At 39.4% G+C, this 26,459-nt stretch overlaps 1 protein-coding gene across 12 annotated transcripts in view; it reads left to right on the top strand.

Annotated features, from left to right (window-relative positions):
* TCF12 (transcription factor 12) overlaps positions 1-26,459 on the top strand; it is a 161,077-nt gene that overhangs the window by 110,978 nt on the left and 23,640 nt on the right. For 9 of the 12 annotated variants that reach the window (XM_083870934.1, XM_083870933.1, XM_083870931.1 and 6 more), the window contains 4 exons: positions 20,805-20,910; positions 22,030-22,169; positions 22,492-22,636; positions 24,170-24,234. In XM_083870934.1, the coding sequence (XP_083727060.1) occupies positions 20,805-20,910; positions 22,030-22,169; positions 22,492-22,636; positions 24,170-24,234 (456 nt within the window). The other 3 variants (XM_083870926.1, XM_083870925.1, XM_083870927.1) reach the window with 2 other exon arrangements.

The raw sequence follows: 26,459 nt of genomic DNA, 5'->3' as shown, positions 1-26,459 counted from the left end.
CCTCTCTTGGGAAGAGAGCTGGGCCAGGAGCTGTCAAAGAAGATCTCCTGTACAGGTCTTTTGATGTTTAATTAGTCATTATGTTGCTGAACAGGAGGACAGACAGAGATTAATAGCTGAGAATCTTAGAAATTTACATTTGTAATAATCCCAGTGGAGCTGAAGACATTAAGATTCGGAGGACATGTACAGCTCAGCTTGCCTCAGTAGGACTGAGGTTATTAATATGCATAAATCACCGAGTCAGATGTTCATTGTGAAGCCCTGGTGGATTTTAAAGCCTTCATTAAGCCTTTCCTAACTTCAGCCTAGCATCAGGAAAGCTTTCAAGCAACTAGTTTGTTGATCCCTCTTTGCTTGAAAATTTATCCTTCGAGAATAAAGGGCTTTGATAAAAAAGGTTGGAAGGGTTTTGGTGGAAAAATCATTAATGGCTGTGATAATCTAATGCTATAGGGGTGTTTTGTGGTATTAAATATGCTTTATTCTTAAAAGCAAGAAAATTGTTTATAAATGAATCTGCATTTAAAAATCCACGTGAAGTGAAAAATCCCCAGTGAAGTGAAGGACAGAATTATTTTTTCCCCTGCTCAGAACAAACAGGAGGGGAGGGGGAAGCTCCGCTGCCTTGCGGGATACATCTCTTTGTTGTGTAAATGGATGTTGGGCTTTTATTTGGCAGTACTTAACACATGGTCGCAGGTGCACTTGGATGAGTCATAACTCAAAGCCGGATAGGCTGAATAGAACACACTGCACAGGCAACAGTAATATAGTGGGAGCAAAATGGGGCTGAGCTTTTCATTTTGTATTGAGGCTGAACCACGGATGGTGTCTCCTAGTCCTCGCATCTCCCCTGTTCTCTCCTCCCTCTCTTTCCCTTCTTCCTCCCTCTGCTCACAATGATACAGACAGAACCCAGGATCTGAAATCCTATTTAAACAGTACTTCCAGATGGAGCTGAGATAGTGTGGATAGCCTGGGGCAGCTGTGCTCTGAACCTGCAGCCTACCTGGAAGCCAGGATTGCAGCTGCAGGCACTCTTAAAAGCTTTTGCTTGCATAAGCACTTGGGCCCCACTAGAGGCTGAATAGCTGCTTGATAAACAAAATGAACACAATGCCTCAAATCATTATTCCCGAGGCCAGGAATATTCTTCTTTCCCCCCTCCATTTTTTTTTTCTTTTTTTTTTTTCCTTCTTCTTTTTTTTTTTTTTCCCCTTCAGCAGCAGCTAAAAATAGTTTGGCAATTTACATTTTAACAGTTGCGTGTTATGTAGGGTGGCTTTACAGTCTAGCAGATGATTTCTGCTAGTTTAACAAAAATATATTTAAAATGTCAGAGAAGCTAAAACACATAGCAGTGCAATTTTCACGAAATTTATTACAGTAATTTTAGGCAGTAATAGAGCTTACGCTACACGTTTAATATTTAGTAGCATCAGCCAGGTAAAGAGATCATTTTGGAGAATGAAAGATTTCTCTCATTTCTCTTACCAGGGTTTAATTTTAACAAGCAGTATTTTTCAAATGGTTTTCATTTAATTCTTCTTCTGTAAGAGTGGAGACAATAAAATGCTGATAGATTTTATTTGTATTAACATTGTACCAATCTGTGCAATTAAGTGCAGTTACTGTGAATAATCAATGATTGTGATGCTGCAGGTTTTAAGCACAGTTTCTCTGTATTTCAATGCTTTCACTGCTGAATAGAGCCTTGAAGTAAAATGACACTTCACAAAAAAATTCCAAAAAATTACATGAGATATTGTGTATGTGGAAGATGACACAAAACTGAATTTCACTGAGCATCATGAGAAATTTAAATTGAGTAGATCATTATGTAAATGTAGTCTTTATTTTAAGTAGACCTTCGTAAGAAGTCAGAATGTATTGTGGGAAAAAGTTGCTTTAGTGCAGAGAAGTTTAATTATAATAAGAAAAGTCAGAGGAAAGACGATACTTAATTTTGTTATACAAATCTGTATTTTTTAATTTTTCAGTTTCTAAAATACTGGTTTCTGCAATGTTTTTGTTAGTATAAGGCTGCCATGTCAACGGATACTCAGCAGTAATTTAATTTCCTAGATAACTGTAATTTAATAACAGTCTTTTAAGTAATAATGATTCAAAAAACCCCAAACAACCCTTCCTCTAGTTTGTTTCTTTTTTCTTTTGTTTTGTATGGTACTTTCTGAAATTATTTGTTTTGAGGTTTATAATTTTTAATGTGTTCTTATCAGGACCCAAAGTAAAAACAGTTACAGAGAAAAGTGCTGGTGAATTGTTTGGCTTCTTTTTGAAATGCAACTCAATCTGAACTTGTCATCTTACTGTAAAAGTTAAATGTTCCAGGCAAATGCATTTTAAAGTTTTTGTGTTGTAATTTGTTAAGTGATGACTGACTGCCCAAAACATTTTGAATGTTGAAATGCAAGCATTTATGTTAAACTACAACTACTAAATTTAAAGCACTCCGAAGAGGATAGAAATTAAAAACCATTTATTTTTCCCAAGCCAGATTTGAGTGAGCAGCAGGATTGCTAAGCTGTTTATATTATAGGAGGGGAAATACTGTTCAGTGAGTTACATTCTCTTCAGAGATTGACAACTGTTGTATTTCTGAGAATTTTTCTGATTGTAGGAGTTAACTAAGCCAGACACTAATAACACCATGTGGCCTGAAACCAGTGCAGCTCCTTGGCCAGGAAGAGCAGGGGGTCGGGGTTTCCGGAGAGCTGCTCGGGCTGCAGAGGGAGACACAGACAAGTGAGGCTGGCTCAGAAATGCCCAGGGACATCATCATCCAAAAATGGATGGACTGTGAGCAGAAACCTCCTATTTACATGTGGAGTCAGGAAAGATTTCAACTAGCATTTGTTACTAGTACCATAATCAGTGGCTCTCATGAGGTCATAATTCTAAGAAAAATAGTGTGAATATCTGTCATCATTCTTTTGCTATTTAATTAGTGTCATATCAGAGAAATAACTGGAATACATTGTATCCGTTGATTTTTGTTACAGAAAATGAGCTGTGACATACAGGCATAAATGTCTGCTTATTTTCTGTGTAGTTTCTAATAAGTATTTTGAGTATTTTAGGCTTTTCATAATACCTGAGATGGTGAGTTAATATTAAACTTTGGATTGCACTAATTTAATAAGAGATTGTCAAATAGTATTGTATGATACGAGGGATTCCTTTCTAAATTCAAACATATATTTTTGAATACATGGAAGACAATTTGTCGTTTCGTTATAGGGGTTCCTCATATATCACCCTCTGTAGTATGTGTATAGTCCATGGGTGCTAATTTCTTGCAAGAATAGTTTATGGTGCAAAGATACAGCAAACTTGGTTTGCATACATAGAACTACCTCCCATTTAAGGCACTTTTCTTTCTGCTTTCCTGCCAGTCTTTTAAGACTGAGCTTCTAGAGATGTTTCAAAACATGTCACATAAAGATGCTAATGGTACAAGAAGAAAAATAATAGATGGTACTCCCTTCTGTGTTCTTTCCTTCCTCCACCCCCCCTAAAGGGTAAAAGGGGATTATTTGAAATGGTAGAATGGGAAGTATCTTCTGAATGGTTATCAGAAACCCAGTTTTTGAGAGATTAAAGTTTTGACTGTATTAGAAATAATATAATGTTCATCACACTAAGTAGACTCTCTCAGTATTAGCAATTTCCAAGTGTATTGCGGTAGCCTGGTGTAAAGCAACACTATTGGAATACTTTGAAGTGTGTAGCTCTGAATCAAAACTTTGGAGCATCCTGGGTAGATACTTTGTGTGATGTTGAACTGACTGTGATGTTGTGTTTAAATTACTTTCTAGGGAGACATTTTTTGGTAAGATTTTCTTCCCCACTGTCCACAAATGGTGCCCAAATGTGAAAAGCAGAGTTTAGTTTGTTCAGATCTGTTGTGAATCGCTGTGCACAGTCAAGTGATACATTCAACTGTCACTTGTCTTTCATAGCAAGGGCTCTCAAAGACAGCAGAAACTCTCCTGACCCCTCTGCTCCGTTGCTCTGCTGTTTTAGAAAGCAATTCTAAATAACAAAACTGAGTAAATAAATTTTTATGGGTAATGCAACACAGAAGTCACAATTTCTTCCTCATTGCACAGTCTTCCGTGTTCTTCTGCTTTATGCTTGTTCTTTGTCACCTGATTTATGGGATAAAGTTTTAGGGACGTGCTAAATACTGCTTTTGAAACACTGTTCATCTATGAACCTGAACAAAATGCAAATGTATAAAACATCCAAGCCCTAAATTATGTTACAAACCAAGTAAAAATATTTGAGATTTTATATTTAATAAGAAAAAGGTCTGCTTTTCTGGTTAGATTATTGTAGGGTTTTTTTTCACCATGGCCTTTATTTGAAATCTATCTGAAAACCACAGTAACCTCAGATTATAGCATCCCACCTGCTCTTTGCTACGTGAGAACATTAGCTGTCATTAAACAACCAGGCTGCCCATTGCAAAGTCCTGCTGTGAGAGTTCAGCTCCAGTTCTCACTGAATTAGGGTGAAGGTACTTGAGCAACCCCCTCTTAAAAGGTTTTTTAAAAAATTGCAATCAGATCATTTTTCCAAACTAACTGTCCTGTCGTCTGACTGTGGTGAACTAATGTCTGGTTGCTTAATTGAGAGATCTCTGAAAATCCTGCATATCCATGATGGATATATAATGATGTCAAATAATTTCTCTGTGTTTGGATTTACTGAAGATACTTTATTTTTGAAGTTTTCGTAACATATCAACTCAAGTGTATTAGATGCTCTTAAATTAGAGTGTAGATTTGCATAAAAACCCATAAATTTTGTGTATAATTAGAAAAAATGTTATTAAAAAATACTGAATTGCAGATTGTGTTATTTAGGGAGAAGTTACATGGAATTTCTGCAACTCTGCTTTTCCTCAAAGATGAATGTGTCCATTGCCACAAATCGGTGTGGTGTTTTATAACAATAGATAAGGATACAAGCTCTTCTGAAGACTATTCCTTGCTATCTTTTGCTTGATAATACTTGTGGCTTTGGTGGGAAGACTTTTATAATATTTAGAAAGCAGTGAGGGATGTTGTGTTGCTGGACCTCCATGGGCTGTTGAAGTGAGTGGTTTCCCTTGGCTCGCTCAGCCCCAAAGTGGGGCAGGTTGCTTTGCTTGTGACCTGGCCACTTGTCAAAAATGGGCAATACAAAAACAAAACAAATGCAAAACCAAAACAAAAGCTTTCCAAAAGAGGGGCACCGAAATTAAAGCATTGCATAATCTTTAAATAAAATTTCAGAGTTTTCATTAGTAAACTAATGAAAAAAATGTGTCTTTACACAATAAAGCAAAGAAATTGAATTAAATTACTTCCTATTTTAGTGCCACAGTTACTTGTGACATCAGGTTTTATAAAGCAAGCAAAAGTTGTTCAGTCTTGGAGACGTAGTTGTGGGATTTCATTCCATTTGCACTGATAGCTGGGATTAGTTGTGAGTTCCTCTTTCTGTAAGGTCCAGGCGGATTCCTTATTCTGGATGACAGAACCAGGGTCACCCGTTTGCCGTGTGGTAGCTCTCGGCTTCCTTGGCAGAGCCGTTCTGCCGAGCAGCAGCGGGAGAGCGGGAGAAGGGGAGGACGCGATGCGCTCCGTGCCGAGGCACAGTTATCTCTCGGCGTTTCCACTCGCCATCTTCCACAGCTCCGCTGACATTCCGTGCCCGGATCGCGGCGGGGCCGGGCCGGGCCGGGCTCTGGAGCCCCCTGCAGGCGGCGGGGGAGCGGGGCCGGGCCGGCAGAGGGACCCCGCAGCGCCGCCGGCCCCGCCCGGGCCGCCCCGGGGACCGGAGAGAGAGATCCATCCCCCCGTGCTCTGCGGGCGGCTGCGCTCACAGCCCGCTAACGCATCTCAGGGCTTAGAACTCTTCATGGTTTGGATAGGTTTCTACATCGGGTAGGGTTTTAGCACATTTTGTGGTGATTATCTGGCCTCTGATAGGATCGTTTATTGCCTCAGGATGATAAACATGTTTGTTTATTTTTTAATGTAGATATGGGTAGTTAAGACCTTCTTATAGAAGCTTTGAAACTGTGAGTGCTTTATATTTGCAGCAAAATAATAGAACTTTCTGAACTTCAGCAATATCCTATCAAAGTTATATTTGAATGATTTTGAAACAAATTTTGAAACTTCCTCCAAGAAATTATTTTGTGATTGATTCTGAAGAATGGATATACAGCACGTTTCCCCTCATTTTTCCCATTCCAAGAAAATATTTGTTTAATAACTTAAATATCTCATAAGATTGGATAAATTCAACTTGAACATTGAATAAATTCATTATTATTTAAAGAACTACTGAAACAGAAATGTCCTAGCTGCAGTTTCCTGTTAGAAAAGTATCTTTTTTTACCCATATCTGCCAGAGCTAGCTGGAGTTTTTTGCAGAAAAAAAAAAAAAAGGAGCCTAAATCAACCACAAAATCCCCAACAACCATCCCTCAACCTTGTAATATAGCAAGGTAAAAGTAGTGGATAGCAATTAATATACATTTAATTAGTATTTACTGTCTATTCGCTATTGGTTTAAACTCTTTTTCCCTGGTTATAGTAGCATGAATGTTAAATGTGCAGTTAAAGACAAACCCTTTGAAAAGGAAAACCACCAAACTATTTTAGCTCTTGTGTAGATTAGTAAATTAATTTGCATAAAACATCATCCTTTGGATATTGGCAGGAGGGATTGCCTATAAAATTTAGTCTACTGGGTTATTTTAAATTGCCTTCCATACAGCTCATCTGTTCCATCTCTGCTGAGCAGCATGCTTAGTGGTTGGTTAACACAGAAGGCTATCCTTCCAGGATTTTAAAATAAATTAACATTTACTTAGCTGATGAATTACATGGAGGACAGTATAATAAGCATTGTGTTTTCCCCTGAAAACAGCCAGCTTGAAATCTTGTTTATTCCGACAGTCGCATTATGCCGCATATTCAATGCATGGTTTGGCAATGGTCCTAACTCTGGCTTTGCTATAGTTAATCATCATAAATGCTTGGCTTTAAAATAAATTACATTGGGAATCCTAAGATGTACAGGTTGGGTTTTTTTTCTGAATTTTTGCTGGACAAGCAGCTCAACATTACTATATATATATTTTTAGATAGCAACAGGTTGTTCTGTATCAGTTCGAGTCTGTCTCTTCTGTTCAGGTTCCAGTTTTCTTAGAACTGATAAGAACTTTATCACTTGTGAAACTTCTGTTCCTCTCTTGAACGTGGTTGAAATTGATAAGAAGTTCCAGCCTTGGACACTGTGGGGTAGAAAGGAGAGAGTTCTAGGACAGTTGCCTTTGCCTTATTTCCGAAGCTAGAAGGTTAGCCTGGCCCCTAAGAAATTAAAGGAAGTTGGTAAGAACAAAAGATCTGGTTTCCCCATTGAAAGCAGGCTTGGGCTTTCACCATGTTACTGTTCTTTTTCAACAAGACTGAAGCTAACTCTCCACAAGGAGATACTTGATACTTGGGTTTACGCATCAGTTGTTTTTGTTGGTGAAAGAGGAACTTTAATTTCTAGTAGCACATAATTTTAAAAGATTTGGTGCTTTTTGTCTGAGAACAGTCACATCTAAAATAACAAAACTGATAAAAAGCATTAACCTTTTTAAAGCAGTTTGATATTTCAGTTTTGTGTAATATGTTTGACTAGAGAATGGCTTATCTGTTGAGACGGTTACATAACTATCTTTCATATGGTATAACATTCAGTATTCTGTAGAAATTATATTTATTTTTTATAAATTCAAGTGATGAATCACATATGCTCTATTGTGTATTTGCTTTGTGGCTCTGACAAATGACACAAAAATGTATTTCACATAAAAGTTTGTTTTCAGGGAGAACATGTGGTTCATTCACAAAATCTCCTCGTGTTAAAATCATCTTTGAAAATATTCTCTTACAGGTAGCTTAGTTTATTTTTAGGTCAGTATTTCACTCTGCATCAGCTTTCATAATCTCTTTACATACTTTAGGAATAGGCAGTTTATTGTTTTTGACACACACTACAGGGTCATGAGTGGAAACAATTCGGGCTACAAAGTGCATGTCAGTTCAGTGCTCCTCTGCTGACGACATGTCTGTCTGAAATCAAGTTTAAAAAATTGGCCCTGTCTCCAGCTGACTTGTTTTGTCAGGCTGAGTCATAAGATTAACCCTTGACTTGTCACCAAGGAAAAATGGAGTAAACAACTGTACCCTGTACAGTATCGCTGATCCAGCTATGATTCATTTCACTGTAACATGATTCTCTTAAGAAAACAAATTTCAGAGCAGCTGTTGCTTGGCTTAAATGAGGATTAGAAAAATTGCAACCACAAAACAAAAACTTGCTTTGGACTTCAGGAGCTTTTGGAATAGTTACCTGGTAGCAGTTCCTGCAAATAGAGTTATTGCTAACAACATAGCATTTTTTTCAGTAGTCTTTCAAATTCTTCCATTTTAGGTTCATATTTTATCCTGGTGAAAGTAAACTTATGTGTTTTTGATGTGCTGATGGAATTATGGCCTGATCCTGTATGGTGAATCAATGTACCAAATGTGAGAAACAGTGTTTTTGTACAGTAAATGTAGAGCTGATACAGTGATATGTTTCAAGCATTGGGCACTCAAGACTTTATTCCCAATGACATAACTGAGTGTAGGACAAATAATTTCCTTTTCAGTAAAATGCAATTGTTATCCTTTTGATTTGTGGGGAAGTAAGTCAGGACCAAATTCATTTAGTGACTCATTATGGAGGGACCAGTTTGTCTACAAACAGACGTTTGCAATGGTGTTCCTCAGTTTTATTGATCATATTGTTGCTTTTGTCTTACCCATGTGCTGGAGAACAAGGTTAATGATTTACTCCTACTGATAAATGGCAATAGTGTTAGTAAACATTACTAGTTAATATTACCTATGTATTTTTTGCTACATTGCTCTGTAAAAGTATAGGGCAGCAGTACACAGAGCAGCCTCCCACCAATGCCACACAGTCAAGTTAGGTTTTTCTGCTTGATGTTTTTAACATTTTTCCAATTGCTTGTATGGGTGGATAATGGTTGTTATTTGAAGGGGGTTTGATCATGCTGTTCATCTCTAATACAACTATTTTTTTTTAAACCGAGCATGTGTGCGTGGAGGTGCAGTAGCCATTACAACTATGTTGGCAATAGTCTTTACTTCCAGAAACTGACTGCAGTTACCCTGGAAGTACTTCTAATGTTTCAAAAGTCTGCATACTAAAATTATTTTTTTTAAAGGGTTCTCTTACTGCTTCAGGTCTGTAATCTGAAAGTGCCTTTTCCAACTTTTCTAAGTCGTACATTATTCTGAAGTAGTGTTTTTAATCTAGTGGACTATAAGAAGTAACACATGCAAAGATCTGAAGATCTTTTAGCATGTCTCATCTGTAGAGTCCTGAACATTAGTGAGAAGCTTTAAGGAATGGCATTGTTAGCTGCAAATCAAAGATTCTTACGGACTCTCTGGGGACTGAAATGGGTCTTTGTGGTCCCTAGGGAAGGAGGAAGCCGCCAGTCACTCTGCAGGCCTGGCAATTTAATAGTCTGCAGTATAGTGATGTTCTTTTTTGCAGCTGCTGCTGCTACGCCTTTTGTATTGGAGAGGAGTTTGGTTCAGATATCATTAGCTTTGCTGCATAGTTAAACAGTTCTGGATGCGTAGTTTGACTTGCAGTAAAAATGCAAGTGTTCTTCAGCAGATGGAAACTTCAGGATGTATTTGCCAACATAGTCTGAGCATGATAGTCTAATTGACTGGAAGAGTTCACTGAAAAAGCATTTGAAGCTTGAGATGGGAATATTTTTTGTCAGTGTGTATATATTCTGTATATTTTTAGACACTACAGTAGTTATGTCCTGAGATAATGGACATTACACAGAGATTTTTATCTGATTGTAGTATTCAGCTGCAGTCAGTTTATCACCCTTGTGGATCTTTTCAGTTCAGAGGGTTTCACTGACACACACAGTGCTTGGCAGAATGAACCAGACTTCTGCAACTTGCTTTCTCTCCCTGTAAATGGCTGAATTGAACTTTACCCATTTTTTTCCTTATCCTGAAATATTTTCCTGCTTTTGTCAGGAGGAAGGCAGGGAGAATTCACAGCATTGGCAGTAGACACAGCTAGAGGTGGAGAAATGTGGTTGTGTGTTAACCTTTTTTTCCCTGGATTGAAGTTGGTATCTGCCTTAGCAGAAGCTCAGTTAATAACCAGCTGTGTTCACTTGTAGAAAATATAAAAATGTACGCCTCATTAAGAGTTAATGTTAGTTAATACCACTGCTCAGTGAAGAAAGCATAAAGGCCTACCAGGCATTGATAGTGTGCAAATATTGAGGGATCTCAGTGCTGGAAGTTGCAGTCTGTTTGCTGTATTGAATAATTCATGTTTTTGTGATGTGACAAAGTTGCTGAGGTCCTCTCCCCTTCTCTGCCCTGTCTTGTATGGGCACGTACGTGTCCTTTATTCATACAAAATACAACATAAAGGCACCCTAGACTTGTGCTTCCAAGAGAATCTTTCCTTATGGTTTGTATGCCCCATCTTAAAGTTGGATTTTGGAAGATTCCATAAAGTGAAAACATTTACATAATTTTTATTTTTTAAAAAGCCCAAGCACCTTCTGTAAGCGTTGTGTGTGTCAGGGTCTGTCCCTGCCGCGAGCTGCCCCTCTGGGAGGGCCCTGGGAGCGCTGGGCGCTCGGCTCTCCCCTGGGACCGGCTCCCCGCGCCTTTGGGGAGCGTTTGCCAAACTTGGAACCAACTTTAGACAGAGCCAGATGGCCGTGTGGCTGGAGCTGCATCGAGCAGCGTCTGCACGGCCACAAGTGCTCTAATTTAATTAAAACAAAAAGCAGACGATTATCTCGGGGCTCGGACGTGCCCATGTGCGGGTTCCCTGCGGTTCCCGGCGCGTAGCGCTGCCTGTGCCGAGCCCTGGGCGCCCGCGGGCCCTTGCGCGCCTCCTCCCGGGGCCGGGGCCGGGGCGCGGAGCGGGGACTGGCGCGCCCCCCGCGCCCAACCCCCGCGCCGGCCGGAGATGGTTCAGTCCTGCTTTGCATAAGCCGCCTTTGAGCGCTCCATGTGCGCGGCGGCGGGTGGATGCCGTGGGGAGCGGGAGGCGGCGCGCTGAGCCCGGCCCGCGCCAGCCGCGCCATGTACTGCGCCTACCCCGTGCCCGGCGTGGGCAGCAGCTCCCTCATGTACTACTACAACGGCAAGACGGTGAGGGGCCGCCTTTGTCCGGGGCCGCCGGGCCGGGCTCACGCGAGTTCTCGGCTCCGGGGCCCCGCGGGCCGGGCCGCGCTGGGCGGGGGCTCCCCGGGGCCGCTCGGCGGACCGGGCTCTGAGGGGACCGGGCTGTGCGGGGACCGCGCCGGGACGGGGGAGCCGCTTTGTGCGGCGGGGCCGGGCGGCCGCCAACACCCGCCGAACTTTGTGTTCCTGCGTGCCCGCGGCTTTTCTTGGGGGATCGAAGGGTTCGGCTGGGGGTGTTTTGGGTTGGTTTTTACGCAGCGCTCCGCAGCCCCGGTCCCCGGCGGGCCCGGCCCCGGCCCCAGCCCCAGCCCCGGCAGTGGCGCGCCCCGGGCCGCCCGCCAGCGCTGCCCTGCCCTGCCCTGCCCGGCCCGGCCCGGCGCTCGCCGCGGGAGTTGGGAATCATCAAATGTTCCTGCGAACTCGCGAGGGGGGGGCGGAAAAAGCGGATTCCGGAGCGGGGGGGAAACAAAAAATTTTTTTTCTCTGCGGATTTAACTTAGTGGAAATTGAACGAGGTATTTCTGTTTCGTGGTAGATAGTTCTAATTTTTAAATGAGAACGCCGGTTCTGATTTTTGCGTTTAGAAATTAGCGTACGATGGCGAATTAACAACGGTGTGTTTTTTTTTTTTTTCCAGTCTATTTATGTTATATGTGGTTTTGGCTTTCTTCTGTTATAAAAATAGTATTAAGTAGGAAAAGGGAAGATGCTGATACTGATCTTTTTTTGTGGCTTTTTTTTTGTTTTGTTTTGTTTCTTTATTGCTGGTCCTCCTCCCGTGGGCCTGTGTGAGTTTCGCTTTCATTAGTAAACTTTTTTTTGCCAAGATTTTTGTTCAATGATAATTAAATTATGGATCTTTATATTCATAAAAGACGCTGTGTATGAGCTTCTTGAATAACAGCGAAGACACTGGAGGAGAGGTTGGGGAATCAGTAAAATCGCTTGGTCTCTATTTCATTTCCTTTGGTATAAATGCCAGCTGTCTTTCAAATATGAAATGATTTTTCTTTCATGTCTGCTCCTAGGCTAAAACAATCTGTTTGAAGTTTTATGTGAAGATATATATAAGACCTAAGTAAAATTAACTATACAATACCCCTGAAGCAAAGGGAATATAACTTGCATGGAGTTTTGATTTTATTCTTTCTAGAGCACAGATCACTCTATTACAACATTTCTCTTTGTTCTTGTAGCAGGAAAAAAGGCTTTGATCTTATTAAGTATTTCCAGGCATATAGTAGATGTAAGTGCTGGTACTGTAGGAGGGCATGGCTTGAAAATTGATAGCATGTGCCTGTTATGGGTCAGAGGTGACCTTTATGAGCTTGAAAACTTAGTAAATAGATGACAAATCATATGATCATCCTATATCATGTTGCCCAAGGTTTTATTTAATTTTTTTTTAAAAAAACCCATCTTAGTAACTTTTACTACTGTTTCTCCTAGGAATGCTGCAAGTTGGCCTAAATTACTAATTTAAATATACATAAGGAGGTTATGTGGAGTTGTGGGATTGGTTTTTGTGTTAGTTTTTGAAGCACGCCTCTTGATGTCTATGCCAAATCTTTGTATGAACCTTTCTACAGTTAGAGAACAGTGTATACCCTAATTTTGATGCCTTAACGCTTTTATTTGTATTGTCTGATAAATTAGTAGTTGTCAGCATGAGCCTCATTGTTCAAGCTGGAGATTTTTATTTAGATGAACGATTAGATTTTGGATGCTGGCATTCCTCGATGCCTGCTAATGCATATAAAATCAGATTCATTTACTCGCAAAAGAAGTGAGAAATCACATGTAGAAAATATGTAAACTTTTTATTAAAAATGTTTTGTCCTTTTCAATTTCTTTATTTTGTAAGCCAAAACAAAGCTTAATATTGTGCTAAAAGCCATGTATATGAGCACCCCAAAGGATGATTTGGTGGGGACTGACATGTATATTAAAGCCTGAAATATAAATGAGGGACTTTTACAAGTTCAATAATTTCTTTATGTTTTAGGAAGGACCCATTGAAGTAAAAAGTAGTGGTTTAATACAGATACCTTGCTGAGGAGTAAAATTTTGCTCTTATGTATGATAGGTGTTATAGGAAAAGAATATGTATTTCAAGAATCTCCTTCAAATTAAGAAGAAAAAAGACCTTGTGTGTTTCATAAAGAAAATAAAGCTCTTGCATTGCACTAGACGTAGCCTGGGGGGATTTTTGTTGCTGTTGGTCGTTTTTTTCTTTTTTTTTTTTTTTTTTTTCCCTTCACCTGTTGACATGTAGAAGATACTCTCAGTTTAAGGAAACCTTACAATGTTTTTATATAGAGCTTTTAAGAAAAAAAAATTATACTTAAAAATTGTTTCTATCATTGAAGTTTTATCTTCTCTTTCATTCAAGAGCCATGCTGCAGACCTCAGACCCCCAAATAATCAAAATATCTAATCGCCATTAAAAATAAAGCTGCAGAAATACTTAGGTAGAGATAATAGCACAAATATAAATTGTGCCTTTTTTTTTTTTTTTAATAAAGCATAATTAAGCAAACTCCTTCATTCACTGTGGCCTTTTCATTTAGATTTTAGGAAGTGCAACAGTACCAAAATGATATTTGATGGAAGTCTGATACCATCTTTGTGTTTAAAAGTAAAATATAGTTGCATGATTTCCTCTGTTTTTAGTTTACCTACAAGTATGGAAATAAGTTAGTTATTTTCTAAATGTACTGTAGAATTATTTTAACATAGAATGGCAATGCAGTAATGTCAGTTATCACCGAAATAAATAATTTTTTTTAAAAAATTGTATTTTATATCACCTATTACTACTATTTCATGTGAGAATGGATTTGTGAGTATATTCACTATATTGTTTTATTTTGTGCATTTTATGAGTTGATTTAATATACCAGTCTATGTAAGAGTATATTTTATTAATGAATAAATATTTATTTTTCTCATCATAGGCTGAGATTGAGCCCTTCTCCAAGATGGAGAAACTGGATCTTTTACAGTAGATTTCTACAATGCCTATTTTAAAAGGATGAAAAAAGAGTCAGGAGATATAGGTATTTTGCAAATGTGTAGTGTTTTGTGATTTGCTCTTTGGTAAAGTAGCTTATATTGGAATTTATTTTAGAGAAAATACTCTTTTTCTTGAGAATTTCGAGAGCGTATGAAGCTTTTATAAACACATTGCTGAGGAGCACACGTGTATAGATGGATAAATACACAGAGGTGTGGGGAGGGCTGGGTGTATTTGGGGTTTTTAGCGCAGCAGTTGCCCGAGTTGCAGCCGTCAGTGTCAGCGCTGGAGCGGAGCGGAACGTTAATAATCCTGCGTGATGCGCAGGCGACACCACAGCGGGCCTTGCCCGGCCTGTTATGCAATAAATAACGTACTTAGGCTTTCAATGTCCACATAAAATGTTTTCAGTTTGTAAATTTTGCAGCAACCAGGTGCTAAAATTCAATTTTGCTTTTATTAGTGCTGGGCCAGCTAGTACACAGGGAGGAAGGTACAATTAAAGCTGTTCTGTACCATATGCTGCCCACAGCAACTTACACAAGGTCAAAGCTAACATTTGTGAGTCAGGACAAATATAAGATCATCTGGAAAATCTCTAGGGGCACACGGCTGTGGACATTGGATAAAGGGTGGTAGTAAACACTGGTCAGCTGAATTTTTATTTTCTTTCTGTTTCTCGCTCCTTTCCTTCCCCTCCCCATCCCACTAAAAAACGATGAGTTACAATTCATCAGCCCAAGAGACTTTTCCCTGCTCCACTCCATTGGGCTGAACTGCCAATCTACTGAGCAGTGGTCCCCTGCCAGAAGGGTGTCTTGTCCACAACAAGCTTTATTAATGCTTTAAAGGGAAGGTTATGTCCATTTCCTTGGGCACATGACAGCAGCCAGGGATGGGCTCAGGTGCTGTGTGGGGCAGATCCGGATTTCGCACAAGGCGCGCACCAAGAGGAACGTGCCCCGTTTGCTCCATGCCCCGTTTGCTCCGTGCCTTGGCTCCCTTAGCACGTGCCCAGCAAGGTCTGTCTGGAGAAATACAATAGTCTGTGCTGGAGGTGCACAACCAGAGAGTGGCTCTAGAGGAGAGAGGGACAAATGGAGAAGATGGGCTGTATCCACTGCTCTGCGTGCTGGGGGCATTGCTGGTGCTTGGGATTCCTCCCACAGCTCGAGCAGCCCTCTGAAAAACAGGGAACAGGTTAACAAACAGGCAGAGTAATTTCAACTGATCTGGTTTTTGTTTCCTGAAAATCTGACTTTAATCAGGAATTTTTGAAGACATAGTTGCGTGTGTCCCTTAGTGACAGCATGATTTGAAGAGTGTGGTGAAGAGATTTTGCTTAGGAAATAAAATATAAAAAGAATCTTCAAGCACTATATAAATAGATCCTTCTTTCTACTGTTGTTTTTGCTGCTTTACCTTCTTTTTCTTCTCCTCTATAGTTCACACTACAATAAAAATAAAAACTACTACTAATAATAAAACAACAAGCTAGGCCAAAAGGTTTCTCTATACTGAATTTGATATTTTTGCTAAATTTGCCTCTCGCTTTTTAACATGACTTTAAAATTGTCATTCCCTAGGGAAGAAGCTAGGAAGTACTTGTGCTATGTATCTTTACAGTGGGATTCTGCATTTCAGAATACCCAAATAGGCATGTATAGCATGCCTAAACTGCATAAACATTTATTTAAGATGGAATTCAGTTTAGCTACTCTAAGAAGTTTGAATTTTATTCCATCCTTAAAAAATATGGTTTGATTTGCAGGCAGGACTGTTCTCTTAAAGGAGTCTTTTATTTTCATTTTGGATGTTGAGAAGAGTTTTTTAAATACATGAACCTTTACACCTGGTATTGGAAACAAAAGTATGGTTGAGGAAGTGGTTATACTGACTTAGTACACTAGGGCTCTTCATTTTATCATCTTGCTTAAATATCAGTTAAACAAGAATTTAGACTGGATCTTGGGTTTGGTTGGGTGGTTTTTGGGGGTTTTTTTAAGCTTCTGTCTTGCTGTAAAGAGGAGCATGGAAAACTGTAGTTAATATTCTGCATTCCTGAAGTTTTAGCACATGATTTTGTCAGAAATACGGTAAACATGAAAACAAGTTTCCTTTTCCTAGAACTGCCTTTCAGCAAAATTAGCTTTTGCTACAAAACCTGCAGATAATACTCTGTAAAGTTTTGCCACATGTACAAATCATTCATCAGTGCGCACTTGCATGACTGATGCTGATGGAATGCAGATAGGCTACTTAGCAGAGTTTACAAGCTACAGAATAGGTTATTCATCTTTACTGGTTTCAAAAAATTCTGTCTCAAGCAGCTTGACAAATATTTTCCTGAACTTCCAAGAATTGCTAATAACTATGCTTAAATGAGTAACATAATTCATAATTTCATAAACAGTGTGTGTGATGGGAGCCTTGGTCTTGAGATAGCATGAGCTCATCGGAAGTAAGTTTGGTTGCTTCACTGCTGTTTTTTTTAATCTGCTTTTAACATTAATATTAAACATTGATAAATATTTAAGAATTTGAAACAGGAAAATTGCCTGAGAGGATGGATGCCAACAGGAGGACTCGGAGTGTTATATTTATTAAATGCATTTATAGAACGAGACTTGGAAGTTTTATGTAGCATAAAATTTGGTAAACCCAGATCTTCAAATTACTGTTGAAGTTATTGGCACTTGTATTACTAAAGAAAGCAACAGTGAGTAATATTTGAAATGTTTTAGATATATTAGGTCCACATAAATTTCACAATGTTCATTACCTGTGGTAATCACCCAGGCAGATTTCAGAACTGGGGTGGTGCTTTTATTTTGATTAAACCTGATGTCGTACAGCTAATGTCTCCTCAGATCTGGAGTCAGCCCCCACCACCACCCCTCATAAAGAAATCTGAGTTGTCATCCTGCCTTTCCTGCTGGAGAGACGTAAACCAGTTCAGGGTGCAGGAGAGACTGATGTGGGTCTCTGACTTGACGTCCTCTGCAACTCGTTTGTCCTGCTTTCCTCAGCGGAGGCTATCAACCCTTCAGGAGCACTGCAGCGTTAGGATTGATGTATATATTAGCACAGCTCCAAAAAAGTCGAGTCCAAGACTTGATAAGTCATGTAAAAAAACTGGTTTTGGCTTGCGTTTATCGAAGGGAATTTCCCATTCATAATGGGAGAGTGTTTTGCTTGTCAGCATGGAGGCATGTTCGGTGCCTTTGGGCACAGTGATTTTGAGGGGATTAAAGATGGGCTCCTCTTTCTACCTGCTGGAGACAGCCCTCTTCAAGGAGACTGCAAACAGGCTGACCTTTTAACAGTATTTCCTTCCTTGTCTTAGTGGGAATGTCAGCCAGGAAAAACTGGTTTGATGCCTCCTGGATGTCAGTGTTATCAGTTTAATGGCTAAAAGAGGCTGTCTTGAGCAGCCACGTCATATTTTTAACTGCCTTACTCAGCTGTTGCAGAAGAGAAAGCCCTATAAGTAGGACACAGAGTCCTACTGGAGAGCCACTGCACGGCCATGCCAGCAGCCACTGGGGTAGGTTTTGCTGGGTAGGGGTCCCAGTGCCTGTGGGGCTTTCAGAGTGAACAGACCGCTTGCCCTGATGCATTGCTTCCCCACCTAAAAATAAAATTTCATCCTTTTTGTCAACTTTCTTATTTTAAACCTTTGTATTTTGCATCTCATAGACTTTGGGTTAATTTTAGTAAAATTTCTCCTTTGCTTTTAAATTTTGTTTGTAGTAACGCAACACAAAAATTATGATTAGGTCATTAACCAGAAAAAACCCGGCGCTCATCTGCAGGTGATCAGATGACATCAGAGGCCTGGTTTTAATTTGTGGGTAGTTCTGATTGTAACTAAAAGAGACTCGCTCCTTTTGTGGAATTGGCTGGCTATTTCCCCACATCTGGAGTTAATGAAGTCTTTGAGACCACATCAGTTGTGTTTTGCCGCAAGAACCCTTTGATCTGAAAAATCTAGACTGGCACAAGTGCAGCTTCATAACATTGCAGCTATGTTTTTGCAAGCTATAGTTAAGATACCAAAACAAGCAGAAACTATATGAAGTTATGTGTCTGTGCTAGGACTTTCATGTAGCTGTTTGCAAAGGCCTCCTTTACGTTTGTATAATTCATAACATTTTTATTACGTTAATAGCTTGTACATATGTGTTTGTAAATTACACATTTGTAGGAGTTTTTGAGTTTAATTCCCCTTTTGAGATAGTGTTTATTCAGTTTTTATAGATCACCCAATCATGTAAAATGTTAAAATTTCAGTCTGAAGCTTGTATTTACAGATCTCATTGATAACGTTGCAGTTTAAAAGAAGTATAATTCACTGTAGGTGACTTCGCATTAATCAGTGTACATCTCCATGGCAGTGCTAAATGTCATAAAGCTTTGTTTCCACTGCTGTCCTATGACAGTGATAGATTATCCATCAGCTATAGCATATGCTGTGTTATTCTGCACAACAGAGAACTTGTAAACTAAGCCCAGTTTTACCTAATATGTTTGCAGTCTTTATGAGTGCAAGTATTTACAATTTGACAGAGTGACATTTCTGTTAAAATATGTCTCAGGCATGGAATATACATGCATTCATATAGAGTAAATACATATGTACTGCGAACATTGCTCAGAATGTATTGTCATTCTGTCACTCAGGTCTGGTAAGCATCTCTATTATTTTATATTTATTCCATAAACTGAAAAATTTCGAGTAAAATATTGAGCAGAAGCTTTCCGAAAAGCCTTCTTTAAAAAAAAAAATATTATTTGTTTTCAATAAAAACCAACGGTAAGCAAGCATGTAACTGAAAGTTTTGAGTTTTTCACATGACTCCTTCTAACCAGGTGTGTGTTTACCTGCTGCCCTTTTCATTACATGGCTTATCCCGACCACTGTGCCCTCGGCCCGTGCCCTGTGCCTTTGTCCCCATTCCACCATCGTGGAATTGCAGAGATTTTGCTGAAATGGTGTTGCTGTGGAGCGAGGCCGAGAGCGCAGTGCCTGGGTGCGGGTGATGTCAGAGGCGCTGGCTCAGGCACATCCCGGCCATTTGTTCCCACAACAGCAGGGCTGCAAAAGCGTTCGGCAGCGGGAGGAGGGGGATTGGCATGCAAATGGAGCGGGACTTGCCCACTTCACTATCCTCAATGTCCCTATCAGAACAGTCACTCTCTGGGAGGACAATGGTTCTTTTTTAGGGGAACTTAGGCTTTTTTGTTGGCTGGCTTGGTTTTCCTGGCCCTTCTCTTGCTTGGTAAACAACCTCTCAGAAAAACCAGGGAGGGCTGTGAATGCCGTAGAAATGTGTGTGTCTGTCTGTGCATAGGAGGGGATCAAAATAATCACTTTTGAATGTTAGGGCATAGTGCACTTTGTAATTTGCATTATATAAGTTTTAAAGTTGAAATTATTATTCATATATGTATTTATGAAGTCATCTATATTTAACAAGATAAACAGTTAAAAATACCACATTTTTTACTTCTTAGAAAAAAGATGCTCTAGTTTAAATGTTACATAAATGTTAAAAAAATTTAACATTTAAATTAAAAATTTGTTTTTTAATTAATTTGTCTCCTAGCGCACACTAATCATTGCAATATTCGATACGGAACAACTAGTTATGGATAGAGTCCTCTACTCTGTGAATACAGGGCCTCGTTCATTTTACTTATTCTTGAATACATTTTATATTTCTTCTCAGAGTGGCTGCAGTGAAAGACTGAGTCATTATGTTTATTTGGCGTCTTACGTTTTTAACTTGAAAAGAAAATTTGCTGCTCGCAAGTTGAGAATGGGCATTCCACTGGTGTGTTAACACTGAAAAAACAATAATACTGCTTTTCTTTAATGCTAGGCCAGTGTGAAAATTACGTGCTCGCTGTTGTAGTTTTAAGATTATTCCTGAGGACATGCATGTGTGTATTTCTGATGACTCTCCAAAGACGTGTGAGCTTCTGAACGGATGATAAAACGGTCACATTAAAACCTTTCCATTTGTCACTGGATGTTCTTATTCTTTCCGATTGTTGGGATGCCAGCTAATTAAATATTCAAACAGGCATACAGTTGTTTTAAAATAAAATTTGTTTGGGGCCCAGTTGTTTTATCTTGCTTTTTTATCTTGAGCAACAAGTCTGTGCGAGTCGTGTACTTAGAAAGCAAAATCAGCATTCAGGCTTTTATCAGGCCACCTGGCTGAGTTGGCACACCAGAAAGTGTGTTGTTAGGATCATTCTACTGTAGTTCCTCTGTACTGTGGCAACTTGCTAAAAAGCAAATAAAACAAGGGCAACAAATGCTGCGGCTTGCTACACTGTTCTTTTTTTATTTGTGCTTTCTCTCTCTATCTGTATGCTGTTGTGGCTTTTTTAATGCATGACACTCAGTTATTGCTAACCTGCTTTTATTGCTCTCCAATATGTAGGTGTATGCACCATCCCCGAGTTCTGATGATTTCAACAGAGAATCTCCAAGTTACCCATCTCCTAAGCCACCAAGCAGTATGTTTGCTAGCACTTTCTTTATGCAAGGTGGGTAAAATGCCACTTGTCCTTTAGGCAGAAATCTGCAGTCAGACACTGTTTTACTGAGTGAATGAAGACGTGTAAAGAGAGCATATTGTGCTAGAGCCTGTGGTTAAGTTTTATATACTTCTGAAACAGTTAGATGAAGGGAACTGTCTGTTGATGTAAAGTTTTTCTCATGACATTAATTGCTGACTGAAATTTAAAGGGATTACACACCAGGCCAGATGGACAGAATTGCCATCCTTTGATTTGTAGGGGCTTCAGAGCAGCACACTGGAGTGATAGAGAAAAATGAGGTGGGGGCTTATTGACTCTTCTGGAATTTGACTGTACAATATCAGCTAACAGTCTTATGTTCTCAAATGCTTGTGTATCCAGCATGCCAGAAAAAAGGGGGTTGCACAGAACGAAACGAGAGCAGAATCCATTTCCTCAGCCTCACGTCACACAATTAGCTCGTGCTGCAGTCTGGTGCGGGTTTGGAGCACATTGAGAGTCTCAGTACGGGAATTCACAGAGCACTTCAGTTTGTGCTACAGAAGGGAAACTGCACTGACACACAGGCTAAGGCTTATGTAATGTAGTAATTTCAGCTACTTAAATCTGATATTTTGAAATGTTTTTATATTTTTGTGGTGCTAGAGTATCTTAGACTATAAATTGCTTGTTTTAGGTAAATAGATGTTTTGCAGTGTATGTTTATGATGAGTTCTGTTTGGCCAAACTTCTTACCCCTCCACCTCCTTTCCTATTATTTCTTTCAGTCTGGATTTTTTATCAACACGCTTGACTTAAATCTGGCCTTACTGAAGGTCTGTGTAATTAGCAGAAGTGCTTGGTATTTTCTCAGCTGTGGTTGGATTATATTTCAGCTATAAAGCCTCTGTTGTTTCTTAGGGTTTGTTGGTTGTTTTTTTTTTTAATAAATATAGCAACAGTGTGGTGGCATGAAAATAGAAGATGCGGTATGAACTGGTCACCGTTTCCCCACTGATGTTAGTCTCAGTAACTGAATTCTGTATTTGTTTAAAATAATCCTATAAAGGAACAGGGAAATTAGTATTCTTCATTAAATGTATTTTTCTTGTTTTCTTTTCTACTGAAAAAATACTACAAAAAAAGATGGGACCCACAATTCTTCTGACCTCTGGAGTTCATCCAATGGCATGAGCCAGCCTGGCTATGGTGGGATGCTTGGAGGCTCCTCTTCCCACATGTCCCAGTCCGGCAGTTACGGCAGCCTGCACACACATGACCGTTTGGTAAGACTCAGCACACATTAATCTCTTTATAGTCGTGTATGGAAAGCTAACTTAGGAAAATTAACTTCTTGTTTGCTGCTCATGTCTGTCAGTTAAAAACCCTGTTGTTAGAAATCACAAACTTTCTGTATTAGATTTATGTCCTTTTAGTTATGCCCATTGTATAAATAAAAATCTGTGACTGTGTAGTGGTCTGTTCAGAGGATGGATGAGTCCCTTTTTGCTGTAATAAAGAGCTGGGTGTTACATGTTTAGTATCTTAAAATATCAACATTTATTTAAGGACTACTTAATGTCTTATGTCTGCTTCTCTTCTCTCCAGAGCTATCCCCCGCATTCAGTCTCACCTACAGATATAAATGCCAGTCTTCCTCCAATGTCCAGCTTCCATCGTGGCAGTACCAGCAGTTCACCTTATGTAGCTGCCTCACACACTCCACCTGTCAATGGATCAGATAATATTCTGGGTAAAAAGTTCTTCCTGCTTTTTTTTTTTTTCCCACTTTACAAGAAAATGAAATTTAGGGCTGCATGACGCACAAAATTAATAAGATTTAATTTATGGCATGCTCGTAGATCAGGAAAGATTCACCACTGTGATATTTCTGTCTTCAATATGGCTGAGATGAGGCAAATGGTTTTTCAGTCAGCTTAAGACTTACCCATTTACTTGCTTTCACAGTCCAGCCTATGCTCAGGGACTGGATGTGTCTGCCTTAGAGGCCACTGTCCCTCTGTAGCTCAGTACATGTGCATGTCCATATAGGCAGTTCTGAGGCTGAAGTTTTCAGAGCTGCTGTGTCACCAAAGCACTGCTCTGGAGAAAGGCAGAGGAAGGCTGTTTCTTAGGGGAGGTTGATAAAGTGCATCGTAAATTCCTCTCCTAACTGTTTTAGAGATTACAGAGCAGCCAGTATGGTGGCTGTTTTAGTCTCTGCTCACCTAAGAACCAAGAAATACAGGATGATCATCTGTTCCTTGCACATGTTTGCTCATTTTAAGAAACAGCTGGAGAAGTTAAGTGCTTAAAGATGCCCCTTGTTGGTTTGGTAGGATTTGCACTTAGCTTCATTTTAAGGAAGTGGAATTTAGTTAGGGTAACTATGTTAGCTTTGATTTGGGAGCATGTTTTACACCAAGATCTTTAAACAGAACCCAGTTAGTGAATCTGCATGGGAAATTCAGGCTGGAAAATCCAAGTTTGTCACAAACTTGGAAACAGCGAGCATTGCATTATTTGGATTTCTGATGTGAATGACTTACATTCACATTCAATACATTTTTTGGCTTTAGAAGTTGATAATTGGAGAAAGAAGATTTGCTCTTAAAGGGTCTGTCTTCTATAGCAAAGGAGATGTTTTGGAGGATTCAGTTCCTCTCTGTGTTTCCAATTGGCAGGGCTTCAGACTTCCTCTTGGCTTAATAGCGTGTGGAGCAAAAGGGCACGCAAAGCTGCTGACATGCGACTGAGAGCAGGGGTGACACAAAGCTTGGTGCATCAGAGCTTTGCAGGGACTTCTTAAACTAAAGATGAGAGTACAACACAGGGAATTAGAGCAGAGGGAGCAAGGAGACACATGAAGAGCTATTCTGTGAATTTGGCTTTAAGAATTAATTAAACCTGCAGCACTTCAGTGACAGCAGTTTAGAAATAAGCTGCAAAAATGTAATTTTCTGATTTTGATTTTTCTTTTCACATTTCATTAAAATTAGGCTATGATCTTAGAAAATAATTTGTCTTTTTCTAGCTACTTTCACTTGTTGGTCCTTAAGTTATCTCAGTGGTACTGTTTGACTTTTAAGAGGAGAGCATCTAAATGTAAATCTAATTGTTTTAATTAAATTTTTAAGTCTAATGAGAACTGATTCTATTGACACTGACTTCCTCAGAAAATCCATTTAAAAAGTGGTTGCTCAACTCTATGTGATGAATAAAATAATAAAAGTAAATAAAATTTTAGCTTTAAAAATAAGTGTTGGATTTGCTTTCCACATTACAGGAAACAGAGGAAATGGTGCTGGAAGCTCACAGACAGGTGATGCACTTGGAAAGGCATTGGCATCTGTAAGTAGCAGTTAGAATATTCAGATCTGAAACACATATTTTAATCCATTATTTATCTGTCATTCATTGTATAATATCAAATCAGGAATTTTCAAATATGATGTCAAAACAATGTACTATTATGCAATTTCCTATACTAGAAAAATGTCTTTTTTAAATGCCAGTGAAAAATGCTTTTATTTGGAGAAGACTCATTCTGAATTCCTTTTTCTTCAGGTGATCAAAAGATTTAAGGCAGATCTGATTTAAAAAGCTGGTTAGACAAAGTAAAAGATAATCATAAAAAGTTGATTTTAATTCTTTTTCTGTAGTGTTTAAACATTAGTCTTAGAGCAGATCCTGCCTCAAGGTTTAAAATGTTTTATCAGTGGCCTTATAAAACTGAGAGGTTTTGAATGCTGTGTTGTATAGCTATAATCTATAGAACAGCCTTTAGAATGTTGTATATGCATAAATTTTAACTTTTAACTCCTGTTGAAATAATGTAAAACATGGCAAGTATCTTCAATCTACTGTGAGCTCTGTTTCCATATGCATGCATAGGGTAATTATTTTTTTCTCATTAGTACAATCAGATGTACTTTTTATAAAATAGTAATTGATACACAGCAGCAGAAATTTCAGAGTTGGGAATGGTGGCTGGGGGAAGCATTTTTTATTTCTTGTATGGAGCAAACTTTGCAGCCCTAAATGACCATCGCTGTGTTGGGTTCTGCATCCTTCACCTCATACCAGTGAATGCAAATGTGCATATTCATGCAGATCCTGTTAGCCTTGCATCCCTCAGAGGGTCATATGTTAAAAGATTACCAGATCTGATAATGTCTGTAATGTCCATATTGGGGAGGAGAACTCTGACCTACTGGCTTTGAGGAGAAAAATGTCCCTGTAGCTTTCGGGGATTCAGCAAGTAGATAACAATTTGGGAGTCCAGAGGGCAGTTAACTCTCTCTTTTGGTCTGTTTGAGACCTGTCAGAAAAGAACGGGGATCGTTTTGCCTCCTAGAAATAGCAGTGCTCACACACTCCAGGCTGTTCATTGCTCTGCAGATGTATTTGGGTGTCTGCTGTTCTGCAGCCGGAACAAAATTTCGTTGTTAAGTCTGACACGCTGGCCAGTTAGACCTGCGGGACTTCGTGACATTTTCCACCTCACTCCTTTTCTAAATGATTTTCTCATCCTTTCAGGTATTTTTGTCCAAGTCACTAGCTGAGAAAGCCAGGCTGATGTTTTGAGGAAAAACTAAATATATTGCGAGTGGAAGTCAGGGCAGAAATGTTTAATCTAACTGGTGGGTGGGCTCTGGTTGTCATAGAAACTTGTTTCTGTCATCCCGTGTTGTTGCTTGGCAGGAGCAGCCAGGTCATTCCATAAATCATTTCTGTCATAGCTGATGGTGATGCATTCCATCTGCTCTATCAGTGCATGCCATAGTCTGCACACTTCAAATCCCTCGCCTCATCCATCTGCTTCCCCCGCACCCCGCACCACGCGCACCCAGCACACTCCCTGCGCTCGTTCAGCGAGAGCACGGCTCGCGGCTGGGCCGGGAGGGAGGTGGGCTCTCCTGCAGGTGAAGCTGACACACATGAATTTTGACAGCTAGGAAATCAAGAATATTTTTCTCTTTGAACAAAGTTTTATTTAAATACTGCGATTGTCGTGCCTTTTTCTTACCCCCCTAAGATGCCACGGTATTCCTTTCTGTTTTGATTTTAAATGCTGCTGCAGCAACTGTTGAGAGGAATTTCTAGTTCTAAAATTCTGTTGATGTACATCTCACAATAGGCCTTTCATGTGTGAAACATCAGAGGATACGACATTTGTTCTTCAGTTTAGGTATTAAAGACCATACAGAATAGTATGTGATTAAACATGTAAGGCCAGATAATACATTTGCAAAGGTTCTTTTATTTTAGGTTTAAGCCTGGATAATTGTGGTCTTAATCTCAGGGTAGGCAAGAAAGAGAATTGTACATGAAAGTATTTACACAAAGTTCCCAAAGCCCTGTGGATTATGCATTAGTTTGGATAATGAACTAGTATAGATAGAAAGAAAAGAAAATCTGGGTATTCGTGCCATTTCTAATGTGTTTCCCTGAACATTTGCCAAACAATAACCCTTTAAGATTGTGCCCATGGAGGGTTATATGGCAGGAGAAACATCTGGTTTATTTCATTGCCTAATGCCAAATCAAAACACTTGGTCTTTAATTTAGAGGAG

This window comes from Zosterops lateralis (assembly GCF_965231275.1).
Source record: "Zosterops lateralis genome assembly, chromosome: 13".
In the NCBI taxonomy this organism is placed as follows: domain Eukaryota; kingdom Metazoa; phylum Chordata; class Aves; order Passeriformes; family Zosteropidae; genus Zosterops; species Zosterops lateralis.
Note: the sequence above shows the minus strand (reverse complement) of the source record. Positions and strands in the feature narration are given on the sequence as shown.